Source organism: Hemiscyllium ocellatum, chromosome 33, assembly GCF_020745735.1.
Source record: "Hemiscyllium ocellatum isolate sHemOce1 chromosome 33, sHemOce1.pat.X.cur, whole genome shotgun sequence".
NCBI classification, from domain to species: Eukaryota; Metazoa; Chordata; class Chondrichthyes; order Orectolobiformes; family Hemiscylliidae; genus Hemiscyllium; species Hemiscyllium ocellatum.
The window spans coordinates 22518915-22531110 of NC_083433.1; the positions used below are offsets into that span (position 1 = coordinate 22518915).

Here is a 12196-nt window from a genome sequence, read left to right on the forward strand (position 1 = left end):
CGTGTTCCTGATGTTTCCATGCTCTTAATGGTCTTAGTGCTCTTAATTCATTTCAGCAAGAAACACTGGATGAATGGAAACCTTGAAACATTCCTTCACTTGTTCACTGGTTGCGAAGCATGAGGAGCATGAATAGGGTGAATAACCAAGGTCTTTTTCCCCAGGCTTGGTAATCCCAAAAATAAAGAGCATGGGTTTAAGATGAGAGGGGAGAGTTTTAAAAGGGACCTGCAGGGCAACTTTTTCACAGAGGGCGGAGTATATATTGAATGAGCTGCCAGGGGAAATGGTAGAAGCTGGTACATTTGCAACACTTGAAAGGCATCTGGACAGGCATATTAGTAGGAAAGGTTTAGAGGGATATGAACCAAGTGCTGGCAAATGGGACTAGATTAATTCTAGGATATCCGGTCGGTATGGATGGGTTGGACTGAAGGGTCTGCTTCTCTGCTGTACGTCTGACTGTATATTATCCCATCATTCTGGTATATTCAGAACCGGTTGGCAACACAACCAATGATTGCTTGTTTGGTTATTTCCTAATTAAGACCTGAATTCTTCAGCCTTTCATTGTAGTTTAGCTGAAGATTGTTGAGTCACAGATGTATAGCACAGAAACGGACCCTTTGGTCCAACTCGTCCATGCTGACCAGATATCCTAAATTAATCTAGTCCCATTTGCCTAAACATGGCCCATATCCCTCTAATCCCTTTCGATTCATGTACCAATCCAGATGCCTTTTTAAATATTCCAATTGTACCAGCCTCCGCCACTTCTTCTGGCAGTTCATTCCATACATGCAATGGAACACCCTCTGTGTTGGGAAAAAAAAACATTGCCCCTGAGGTTCCTTTTAAAACTTTTTCCCCCCTCACAAAAACTTATGCCCTCTAGTTTTGGATTCCCCCAGCCCAAGGAAAAGACCTGGTCTATTTACGCTATTCATGCACCTCATGATTTTACAAACCACAAATAAGGTTAACCCTCAACCTCCAACAATCCTGGGGAAAACAGCCCCAGACCATTTAGCCTCTTCCTATAGCTCAAGCTACCCTGACAACATCCTTGCGAATCTTTTCTGAACCCTTTCAATTTTAACAACATCCTTCTGAAAGGAGGGAGAGCAAAATTGCACAATATCCTAAAAGTTTCCTAACCAATGTCCTGTGCAGCTGCAACGTGACCTCCCACCTCCTGTACACAATGCTCTCTCCAATGAAGGAAAGCATACTAAACACCTTCTTCACTATCCTATCTACCAGAGACTTCACTTTCAAGGAACAATGCACCTGCACTCCAAGGTCTCTTTTTGTTCAGCAACACTCCCCAGGACCTTAATATTCAGTGTACAAATTCTACCCTGATTTGCCTTTCCTAAATGAAGCACCTCTCCAATATCAAAATTAAACTCCATATACCACGCCTTGGCCATTTGGCCCATCTGATCAAGATCCTGTTGTACTCTCAGGTAACCTTCTTTGCTGTCCATTATATCTCCAATTTTGCTATCATCTGCAAACTTATTAACTATACCCCCTATGTTCATATCCAAATCATTCTTTATAAATGGTAAAAAAAAACAGTGGACCCACCAACAATCCTTGTGGCACACCATTGCTCACAGGCCTAAAGTCTGAAAAGCAACTCTCCACCATCCCATTCTAACTTCTACCTTCGAGCCAGTTCTGTATCCAAATGGCTAGTATTTTGTGATCCAACCTTGCTAGCCAGTCTACTATGAGGAACCTTGTCAAATGCTTACTAAAATTGTTATAGATCATGCCCGCCACTCTGCCCTTATCAATCCTCTTCATTACTTCTTCAAAACACTCAGTCAAATTAGTGAAACATGATTTCCCATGCACAAAGCCATACTGACTATTCCTAATCAGTCCATGCCTTTCCAAATACATCTAAACCCTGTCCCTCAGGGTTCCCTCCAATGTCAGGCTCACCTGTCTGTAGTTCCCTGGCTTTTCCTTACCACCTTTTTCTTAAATAGTGGCACCATGTTAGCCAACCTCTAGTCCTCCAGCACCTCACCTGTACTATCGATGATACAAGTAGCTCAGCAAGGGGCCCAGCAATCACTTCCCTACCTTCCCAAAGGGTTCCAGTGTACATCTGATTAGGTCTTGGGAATTTACCCATCTTTTATATGAATTAAGACATCCAGGACATGTCCTCTGTAAGATGGACATTTGATAAGATGTCACCATCTATTTCTCCACATTCTATATCTTCCATGTCTTTCATCACAGTAAACACTGATGCAAAATATTCGTTTAGTATCTTCACCATCTCCTGCAGTTCCACAAATAGGCTGCCTTGCTGCTGTTTGAGCAGCCCTATTCTCTCCCTAGCTACCCTTCTGTCCTTAATAAATTTTTTAAAATCCCTTTGGATTCTCCTTAACCCTATTTGCCAAAGCTATCTCATGTCCCTGCTTTGTTGATTAAGGATACTTCTCCTGTGCTTATACTCTTCTAAGGATTCACTTGATCGGTACCGTCTATACCTAACGTGTGCTTGCTTCCCTTTTTCTTGACCAAAACCTCCATTTCTTGAGGCATCCAGCATTTCCTACATCTACCAGCCTTGCCTTTCACCCTAACAAGAATATACTGTTTATGGACTCTCGTTATCTCCTTTTTGAAGGCTTCCCATTTTCTAGCTGTCCCATTAACTGCGAACATCTGCCCCAGTCAGCTTTTGAAATTTCTTGCCTAATACTATCAAAAATGCCCTTCTTCCAATTTACAACTTCAGCTTTTAGATCCAGTCTATCCTTTTACATCATTATTTTAAAGCTAATAGAATTATGGTCTCTGGCCCCCAAGTGCTCCCCCACTGACACCTCAGTCACCTGCCCTGCCTTATTTCCCAAGAGTAGGTCACGTTTCAGAAAAGTTTCTTGTACACGCCGAACAAATTCCTCTCCACCTAAACCCTTAACACTATGGCAGATCCAGTCTATGTTTGGAAAGTTAAAATCCCCTACCATTACCATCCAATTATTCTTACAGATGGCTGAGATCTCCTTACAAATTTGTTTCTGCATTTCCTGCTGAGTACATGAGGGGAGGGTTTATAATACAATCCCAATGAGGTGGTCATCCCTTTTCTTATTTCTCAGTTCCACTCAAGTAACTTCCCTGGATGTATTCCTAGGAATATCCTCCCTAAATACAGCTGTAATATTTTCCTTTATCAAAAATGACACTCCCCTTCCTCTCTCTTGCCACCCTTTTCTATCTTTCCTATAGCATTTGTATCCTGGAACATTAAGCTGCTAGTCCTGCCCATCTGTGGGCCACATCTCTAATTGCTGTGATGTCCCATTGCCATGTTCCTAACCATGCCCTGAGGCCTTCCCTGTTAGGCCTCTTGCATTGAAATAAAAAGCAGTGTAATTAATCACTCCTACCTCATTCTCTGCTTTGTTCCAACCTGCCCTGACTGTTTGACTTGCTCCTTTTTCCAACTGTACCAGGCTTAGACTAATCTCTTTCCTCACTATCTCCCTGGGTCCCATTCTCCCACCTTACTAGTTTGTCCTCCTGAGCAGCTCTAGCAAATCTCCCTGCCAGTTTATTAGTTCTCTTCCAATTCAGGTACACTCCATTATCTTTGTACAGGTCACCACTATCCTAGAAGAGATTCCAGTGATCCAAAAATGTGAACCCTTCTTCGCTGCACCAGCTCCTCAGCCTTGCATTCGTCTGCTCTATCCTCCTATTCCTACCCTCCCTAGCTCGTCATACTAGGAGTAATCCAGATATTGTTACCCTCTGACCTCCTTTTTAAATTCCTACCTAACTTCCTATATTCTCATTCAGAATCTCATCCTTTTTCCTTTCCTATGTCATTAGTTCCAATATGTACAACAACCCCTAGCTGATCCCACTCCCTTTTTTTGAGAATATTTTGCACTCTGAGATATCCCTGATCCTGGCACCATGGAGGCAACACACCATTCTGATTTCTTGCTAAGTGTATAGTTTTGAAGTGTAGCATTGCTGTAGACTACAGTAGCGAGTAGAGTGAGTTCTTGAGTAATAGTCAAATTTTTTGACTACTTTTTAAAGTTTAATTTATGAGGTTGACTATTACATCGATACTATTTTTGAGATGCTGAAATTCATGTCCATCAAAATTCATACCGTATCTTTAGCAGAAGCCCAATAGATCTCTAAACTAATAAAGAGAAAAAGAAATTATGGTAATTCTGAAATCCCGGCGCGGCCTAGAAGACCGGGAGTGAAGCAAAAGAACCGGCAGGCTGGAAAGCTGGAGCGGGACATGACAGCTGGCACACTGACTCATAAACATTTGATCTGTTATCTGTGAAGAGCTCGGGTTGAAGTTTACACAAGACGCATGTTAAATTCCAGATTATTTGATCAAAAATAGGGGTTCGACCTTTACATGAGATCAGCTATTACTGAGTATATATGTTATGTTTTATTGACATCTGCCTTTCGATTAAATTTAAAAAATGTAAAACATGGGTGCTAAGTTAACCTGGAGCAGTGTTTTTTTTTAGAGCAGCGAGACTGTGCTACTTTCTGGGACTCTAGATTGTTAAGGAGCAAATATGGCCTTTAGTAGAGTGATGTGCCACAGAAACGTTTGTTTGTGCCTCTGACTACAGAGTCCCCTATCACAATCGATCACTTAGAATCTGACATACCCCTTGTTACATTACCAGTCTCAGGACCAACTTTGCTGTTCGTGCTGCGTTCCCCTGAGAGTCCATCACATTTTTCAAAATAGCATATCTATTTGAGAGGGGATAGCCACAGGAGACTCCTGTACTCCATGCCTCCCTCTTCCACCTTTCCTGGTGGTAACCCGTCTACCCGGCTGTATCTCCAGAATCCTTTGAGTGACCTGTTGGAAATTGAGGATCAGGGTGATTGTGAAGACTTCTTGATTTGCTGGCTTCCATTAACTGGTAAAGATAAATTTTTGAATGATCTATCATGCTTCATTGATTTTGTTTTCTTGTTGGCGGTTTAACTTTAGTGGACAGTGTAACTCCTATGCTTGCAGTTTGCAGTCTACCAGAAGACATTTGGTAAGGTTCCACATGAGAAATTGTTAGTCATAATTAAACCTATTGGTGTTGAAAGCCATTTATTGTTCTGGTTAAAGGATTGGTTGGGTAATAGTAGACCAAGAGTAGGTATGATGTTTGTGTATTCCAACTTGAATGAAATGGCTGGAGGTGTTCCACAAGGATTTGTTCCAGGTCCTCAGTTATGAGCAGTATCCTCCTCCAAACTAAAAAGCCCAGTTTTAGACACTCCTCACTCAAAATCAGATCAATTGAATGGTACGTATCATTTGTGAGCCTCTCTCCAGGCACCTGTAGCAACTGGTCTTTTCAAAACTCTGTCAAAGCAGTATACTTCCAAGAAGACAGCAGGCAAGCCTCATGATATTTTCAAAGTTATTCTGAAGAGGTTGAATGTTTTCACTGTTCATGGAAATCCTGGATTGTGACTGACCAAAATATGGAAGGTTTTTTTCAGGAAGGCATCACGTGTATCAAGAGACTTGGTTGGGTGTATGCAGAGATAAAGTTGAGCTATCAGAGGGTGTGCAATATTTAAGTTTCTCATTGGTGCCATAGTAATGTGGATGGGAGTAAAAGTACAAAAATACATTGATAGATCAAGTGAATCCAGTGGCAGATGGTTTTTGAGCAAAAGACAAATGAACTCTGGTCCAGCAAGCCAGGCCCAATTCTGGGATCTAACTTGTCCTTTATTGCCATTAGTTGTGATCACAAAAATTATTAGCCTTAAGTATGTTTGTTCCTGTCACCATAGCCACAGTGGAGCGATTGGCATTGTATTATTGCTTCTCTGGCTTTCTTCACATTCTTTCGATCTACGTCCCCTGTTTTTATCCAATTTTAATGCTTCCTCTTTATCTTTAACTGTTTTTTTTTTCTTCTTCAGTTGTGCTAGGACAAAATTGGCACAGCCTTGTCTGATGTTTGTACCTGTCTGTCTTTCCTCCTCTAACTATGCTTAGTAGCTCTTTTGATCCCTGAACTTGTGCTCTTAATCTAACCCATTCATTGGTCTTTCTGTCCTTCCAGCTGGTTTTCCAGCTTGGCCATATTTCATAGCCATCCTCTCCAGAGTCTGATTGTCACCTCTGTAGAATGCAGCACTTTGCTCATGGCTGCATGAGATGCTTTCTCAGTATTATGCTGATATTGTTGGACTTCCAGATCCTACTCAAGCTGCTAGTCAACCTTCCTTTTTGTAACTAATCCAACCTTAGATTATTGTTGAGATGCTGTTGAAGATATTGATGAGATATCCATACAGGTGAATGGTGATTATACCTAGAGGATGCGAATCAAAACTTTTTCTCCTTGTACAAAGCTTTGGTTAGACCGTTCTGAAGCACTCTGCTCTGGTTACCGTACCTTAGAAAAAAAAATTGATTTTAGAGCAGATGCATGTACATTAACCACGGTGTTCTAGATTAGGGTGAGTAAGCTAGAGTTGTAGGTGTGTAAAGATTAGATAATCCAGCCTAATAGTCCTTGGAAAGTAGATGATGATCACGAGTGAGGTTGATGAAAGGCAGTGGCGGGGACATAATGTAAAGGCAGAGTTGCAACAATTGGGAGAATTTTGGAAGCAGTTTCTTCATGGAAGAGGTAATAGAAGTGTAGAGCACACACTAAGAAAAAGCAGTACATGCTGGTTGAATAGATTTAATTCTGAGTCGGGTTTTTCCAAGGATATTGAGGTTTGTGGAGCCAAGTTAGATGGATGAAGTTAGAATACAGCTTGGTCAGTATCTCATTGAGTGGTGAGAATAAGGAACCTGCTGACAGTGGTTGAAGTGAATAGATGCATTTAAATGGAAAACTAGATGAGAGAGAAGGAAAACTATGGTTGAATGCAATGAGGAAAAGATAGATTGAGGCCTGAGTGGAACATAGACTGGTTGGCTGTTTCAGCACTTTTGTAATGCAAGAACAGGATTGGGAATCTCCTGTCAGTGCTCTTCTTTTTTCACTACCTTTTTCCATCAAAGGTTTGGAAACCTTCTGCTTAAATGTCTCTAGCTGGGGCATCATTTAATGTGCATATTTATTATAAGTGAGCACTTTGTTCAGTTGTCTTAGTCATGCCTCATTACCCTCTTGTATCTTTAGCTGTATGGTGACGAAGTTCTCTGCTCATGGTCTTCTCTATTTTGATTCTAGGCTGGGAGCAGTGCTTTGACTGGGATACATATTTGACAGAAACTGATTCCATAGCAGCTCCTGCAAGTCTATTCATTAGGGTGAGTAAGGCAGATACTTTCTGCCATAATTTTGTAAGTGACTCCAGGATATGGAAGACCTGTGAAGGCTGGATCGAAACTATTCTGTCTCCCTGCTCTAAGCCTACTGATGCTAATGTAGACCCTGCAGCACCACCACACTGAGATCAGTTAACCCAGCATGAGTCAGGATTGAAACTAGGATCCTTTCCCACCAATAGAATTTTTTTTAGCTTTTTATGTTTGCAAAATAGTGAAGAGTCGTTACAGCACAAAGGAGCTCATTTGCCTGTCTTGTCTGTGTTGGCTTTTTCAACTCACTAAAATGCTTAATGCCATTTCCCCTCCATTTGAGTAACATTAAGCTTAATTAATTAAAATAGTTAAAAGAGAATTTTTGCCCCCAGGGGCAATATTCTTGTAGAACATAGAACAGTACAGTGCAAGAATGGGCCCTTTGGCCACGGTGCTGTGCCAAACATGATGCCAAATTAAACTAACCCCTTCTGCCTCACCTGGGTCTACATCTCTCCATTCCTTGCGTGTTCATGGGCTTATCTAAGAGTCTCTTAAATGCCCCTATTGTATCTGCTTCCACCACTATCCTGGCAGCGTTTTCTCGACGCCTCCTATGTTATTTTTGAAAAAAATGACAATAGTCCTTCATCTCCTTTTAAACTTATCCCTTCCAACTTCAATGCACGCCCACTAGTATCAGACATTTCAACTTTGTGTTTGGGGGAAGATTCTGACTGTCAACCCTATCTATGCATCTCATAATTTCGTAGACTTTTATCAAGTCTCCCCTCAGCCTCTGCTGCTCCAGAGAGAACAACTTGCCTCTCTTTATAGGTCATACTTTTTTAATCCAGACAGATGTCTGGTAAACCTCTTCTGCACTCTCTCCAAAGCCACATTCTTCGTATAATGTAATGACCAGAATTGAATACGATACTCTAAATGTGGGCGAACCAGCGTCTTATCGAGCTGCAACACGGCATTCTGACTCTTGTACTCAATTCTCCGACCGATAAAGGCAAACATGCCAAAATCTAACAAGCCTTTGGAAGAATATGAAATGCTTTATCCCAAAAGGATAGAATACATTGAACAAAATTGGATTCCTGCTTTGCAGAATAGAAATATTGAAGAATGTTATAAATGATAGGAAGTTAGGATGTTAAAAGATGAAATTGTGGAGATGGAACAAGCTTGATCTATGTGACCTTATCTACTTGTGTTCCCAGAGCCTACAGTGCCATAGTAGACCTAAGATCTAAGGAACAAAAATGTAACCTCCCTTTACAATATGTTATGAGGCCTCGGATCGGAGAATTAAAAATGTTGTCACATTATTTTTCAGGACATTCCATACCATGGGTTTGAACCTGGAATGAAACTTGAGGCTGTTGACCTGATGGAACCTCGCCTAATCTGCGTTGCTACAGTGACACGCATAGTGAACCGTCTATTGCGGATCCATTTTGATGGATGGAGTGATGAATATGATCAATGGGTAGACTGTGAGTCCTCAGATTTGTATCCGGTGGGCTGGTGTGAGTTGACTGGCTATCAACTCCAAATGCCTGTAGATCCAGGTAAGATGCCAAAATGGTCACTGTTGTGCCATTTGGAGAAAAGACTATTTCACAGTATTATTTTTGTAACTCTTGTGATAGTTAATTAGATTAATTTATGTCTAGTTCCTCTCTCATCATTCAAGTTCCTACCTCCCTAAGTATATTCAGTCATCTTTAATTTTTTTTTACTTTTTTTTTCTTAAATATGGTACTCTTGGTAAAAACAAGGACTGCAGATGCTGGAAAGTATCAGAATTAGAATGTCAAGTCCAACTCTTGAGGCTATAACACAGTATCTAGGTTGATGCAGTTCAGAGGGGAGATTCTTCGCTATCAAAGGCACTCTGTCCAGAATGAGTTATTAAACAGAGGGTTGTCCACCCTCTGTGGTGGATATAAGGAGATCACCAGGCATCACAATGAGCAGAGAAATTTTGCTGGGATACTGCTTAAACCAAGTCATTATCACGTTGCAGTTCATAAAAGCTTGTTGACTGCTATATTTTCCATATTACAAGTAACTTTTAGTTCAAACATTGACTGGTAATTCATTGACTATACATCACTTTGGCATTGCCTCTGTTCACAAAGGTGCTATTGAAATTCAACTCTGCCTTCTTTTCCTCCACGTTAACCTGTGGAATCTTTCAAGAATGTATACTTTACACCCCTGCATTTTATATTCTCACCATGCAGTGTCAGATTTCTAACAATCCCTGGAGAGGTCAATAAACAGAAAAAGCTGAACTTCCCAAATGAACCCAGCAGAAGAAACCAATGGACACAGTTTCACTTTTTGTACCTCCTACTTTAACAATCAAACCAAAATCGACATAAATTTTCTGTCGATTCATGTTTCATTTATATTCAGTCAAACTGTAAATGGTACTTCATAGAGCTGATGCAACAAAGATCTGTAAACAGTTGCTTTGTTGTGCAGAAATTGAATATTGCTAAGATCTGATCTGTTGCTGATGGTTTTCACCTTGCAATTATTAAGACAAATGCATGAATATCAATTTTCAAACTATCACAATGTATACGACAGGAGAAAAGGATGTTTGATTGGTTGACAATTTGATTCTGATGGGCACAGGTGTAATTTTGAAGAGCTACAAGCTCCCTAAGCTCTGAAAATGTTTTAAAAGTGCAAGGCTTGAATGTATTCCTTTTCTTTTTTAGAGAATTTGGTCCCTGAATATGAATGTATGTAGCTTCTTGCAAGCATTATGATTGACTTAAATTGGTAGGTATTGGAGCTGTTAACAGTTTGAGAATTGTTCAGCAAGCTCTGCCCAATTGCAGAATCACATCTAACAGGAAATATTTGGTTTGAATTTTGCCTGAGTGCAGTCTAGACTGTGCCTATGACGAGTCAACTGAGTCTGATGTTTGCCTTTGATAAGCCAATTGTTAGAATGATAGGTCTCATGGATTTGCTGATAGTCCTTTTGAATATGTAAATATGTCACACCTAGCCCAAAAGATGTTCACTACTCATTCTTCCAGTGGTTAAGTTCAACTCTTTTTTTTTGTCACACAGAATGTTATCCTGCAGTTGCAGCTATCTGTTTGATATGATTATCATTGATAGGGTACACCTCTTCAGAACCCTTTTTTTTCCTCATTTCATGACAGTCCTGATGACCTCAACTATTTTGAGTTGCTTTCAACTGAAAGTGTAATAACCCCTGGTGTGTAGTAAATCTGGCTTTGAATAAAAACTGAGGCAACGATAGTGACTTTACTGCCCCTGCTCTAAAAACCCAGCCTTCAGTTTTTATTGCTTTTTAGCCCTGTCACCAATACAACTCCTTGCTTTCCTGCTTTGAGCATTCCCTCTTCCCAGGTTCACAGCAACATGAAATTTTTGTATCTTTTGTTTTAGTTGGGGTCTGTCTCAAAACATACAGACAACCGCTCTCAAACTGCTGATTTCATCAGAGTATCTATAGATATAGCACTAAGTAGATGATGCAGCTCTGCTGTTCCACCAGAGAGGAGGGCATGCAGCTCTGCTCTAATCTAAACATCATCTTGAAATCCCTCTTCCTTTGCTTTCACTGCAAACTCTGCCACAGAGTCTGTACAGATCTTTAGCTTTCCTTCAGTTTAAAGCAACTTGTAAAATTCTCTTTATTTGACAATGAACTCAGTTTTAAACTCTATATCTACTAGTCCTCACTAAGAACTCCCCTATCTCTGCCCTTCTGCCTGCATTCCCTCTAGACTAAAATACTCTGAACACCACTTCACCTAACAATGTGGGTTTACCTAACCAGATGGTCTGCAGTTGTTCAAACAGGTTGCTCATCATCACCCTCTTCAGGACAACTAGAGATGGGTTCCAATTCCAGGCCTAGCCATTTGATACCCACATACTATAAAATAATACTCTCAAGTTTTCTTTGGCCTGTCACCCTTCTTGATGAAGTGCAATCTATTCAGAACTCTGCCCTGCATAACTTGTTCCATGTTGCCCTATACTTGAATAAACTCTTTTGTCTGGTTCACAAATTCTTTAAAGACATTAACAGCTTGGCATGTGGGGACAGTCTTAAGAGGATGATTAATTCAGCTTTCTGTGCAGCGTGGAGTGGAGATGCAATGAAATTCAGAGGTGATTGAAGGATTTCTTCATCAGAGGAGAGCAATAGATAATCTCAAGGAAGCTTGAAGTATTTCAGGGATTGATGGTGTTGCTGTTGGATGAGATTTTGAGGGTGAATTTTCACCTGAACTTGTCTTTTTTGCATTTCATTTAAAACCTGATATAAAACTTGCCTTAATTTAGTCCTTGGCTGCAATGGGAGTTGAATTTAATAAACCATTATTAATTTTGTTGTTTTCCTGATCTCCATGGTACTTGCATCAGACTCCTAGTCTGCCCCAAATTTAAAATCACAATCTTTCTCCCCATCTCTAAGTGACCATACAGCTGTATCTTTCCCATTTTATCTTTAGTGTTCTTCAATCCTCTGCCCTCCTGAATGCACTATGTCTGTAACCCCTCCTTCCTTCATGCACTGACAGAGTTTTCTGATGGCTACCTTGCTCTTTGGAAGTATTTATCTGGGAATTCTGGGATAATCACCATTTTTTTTTCCCCTTTCTAAAAGACACCTCAGAACCTCCTCTTTAGCATGAGCTCTTCTATTCATGCAGACCTTAAGATTTCTTTTAAACAATATTCATTCACAATATTTGCATAATAAAGCAGTAGAGCTGCTTGCTTTGAGTGCAGTAGTTCAAAATTTCTAAGAATCCTGAATAGATGATTGCTGAGGTCGCAGTTACATCAATATGTACTTCAGAG

General features: G+C 40.4%; 1 protein-coding gene across 1 annotated transcript in view; it reads left to right on the top strand.

Moving 5' to 3' along the window:
- l3mbtl2 (L3MBTL histone methyl-lysine binding protein 2) overlaps positions 1–12196 on the top strand; it is a 109468-nt gene that overhangs the window by 62803 nt on the left and 34469 nt on the right. The window contains exons 13-14 of the mRNA XM_060849376.1: positions 7242–7321; positions 8664–8898. Coding sequence (XP_060705359.1) covers positions 7242–7321; positions 8664–8898 — 315 coding nt within the window. The remainder of the gene's footprint in view (positions 1–7241; positions 7322–8663; positions 8899–12196) is intronic.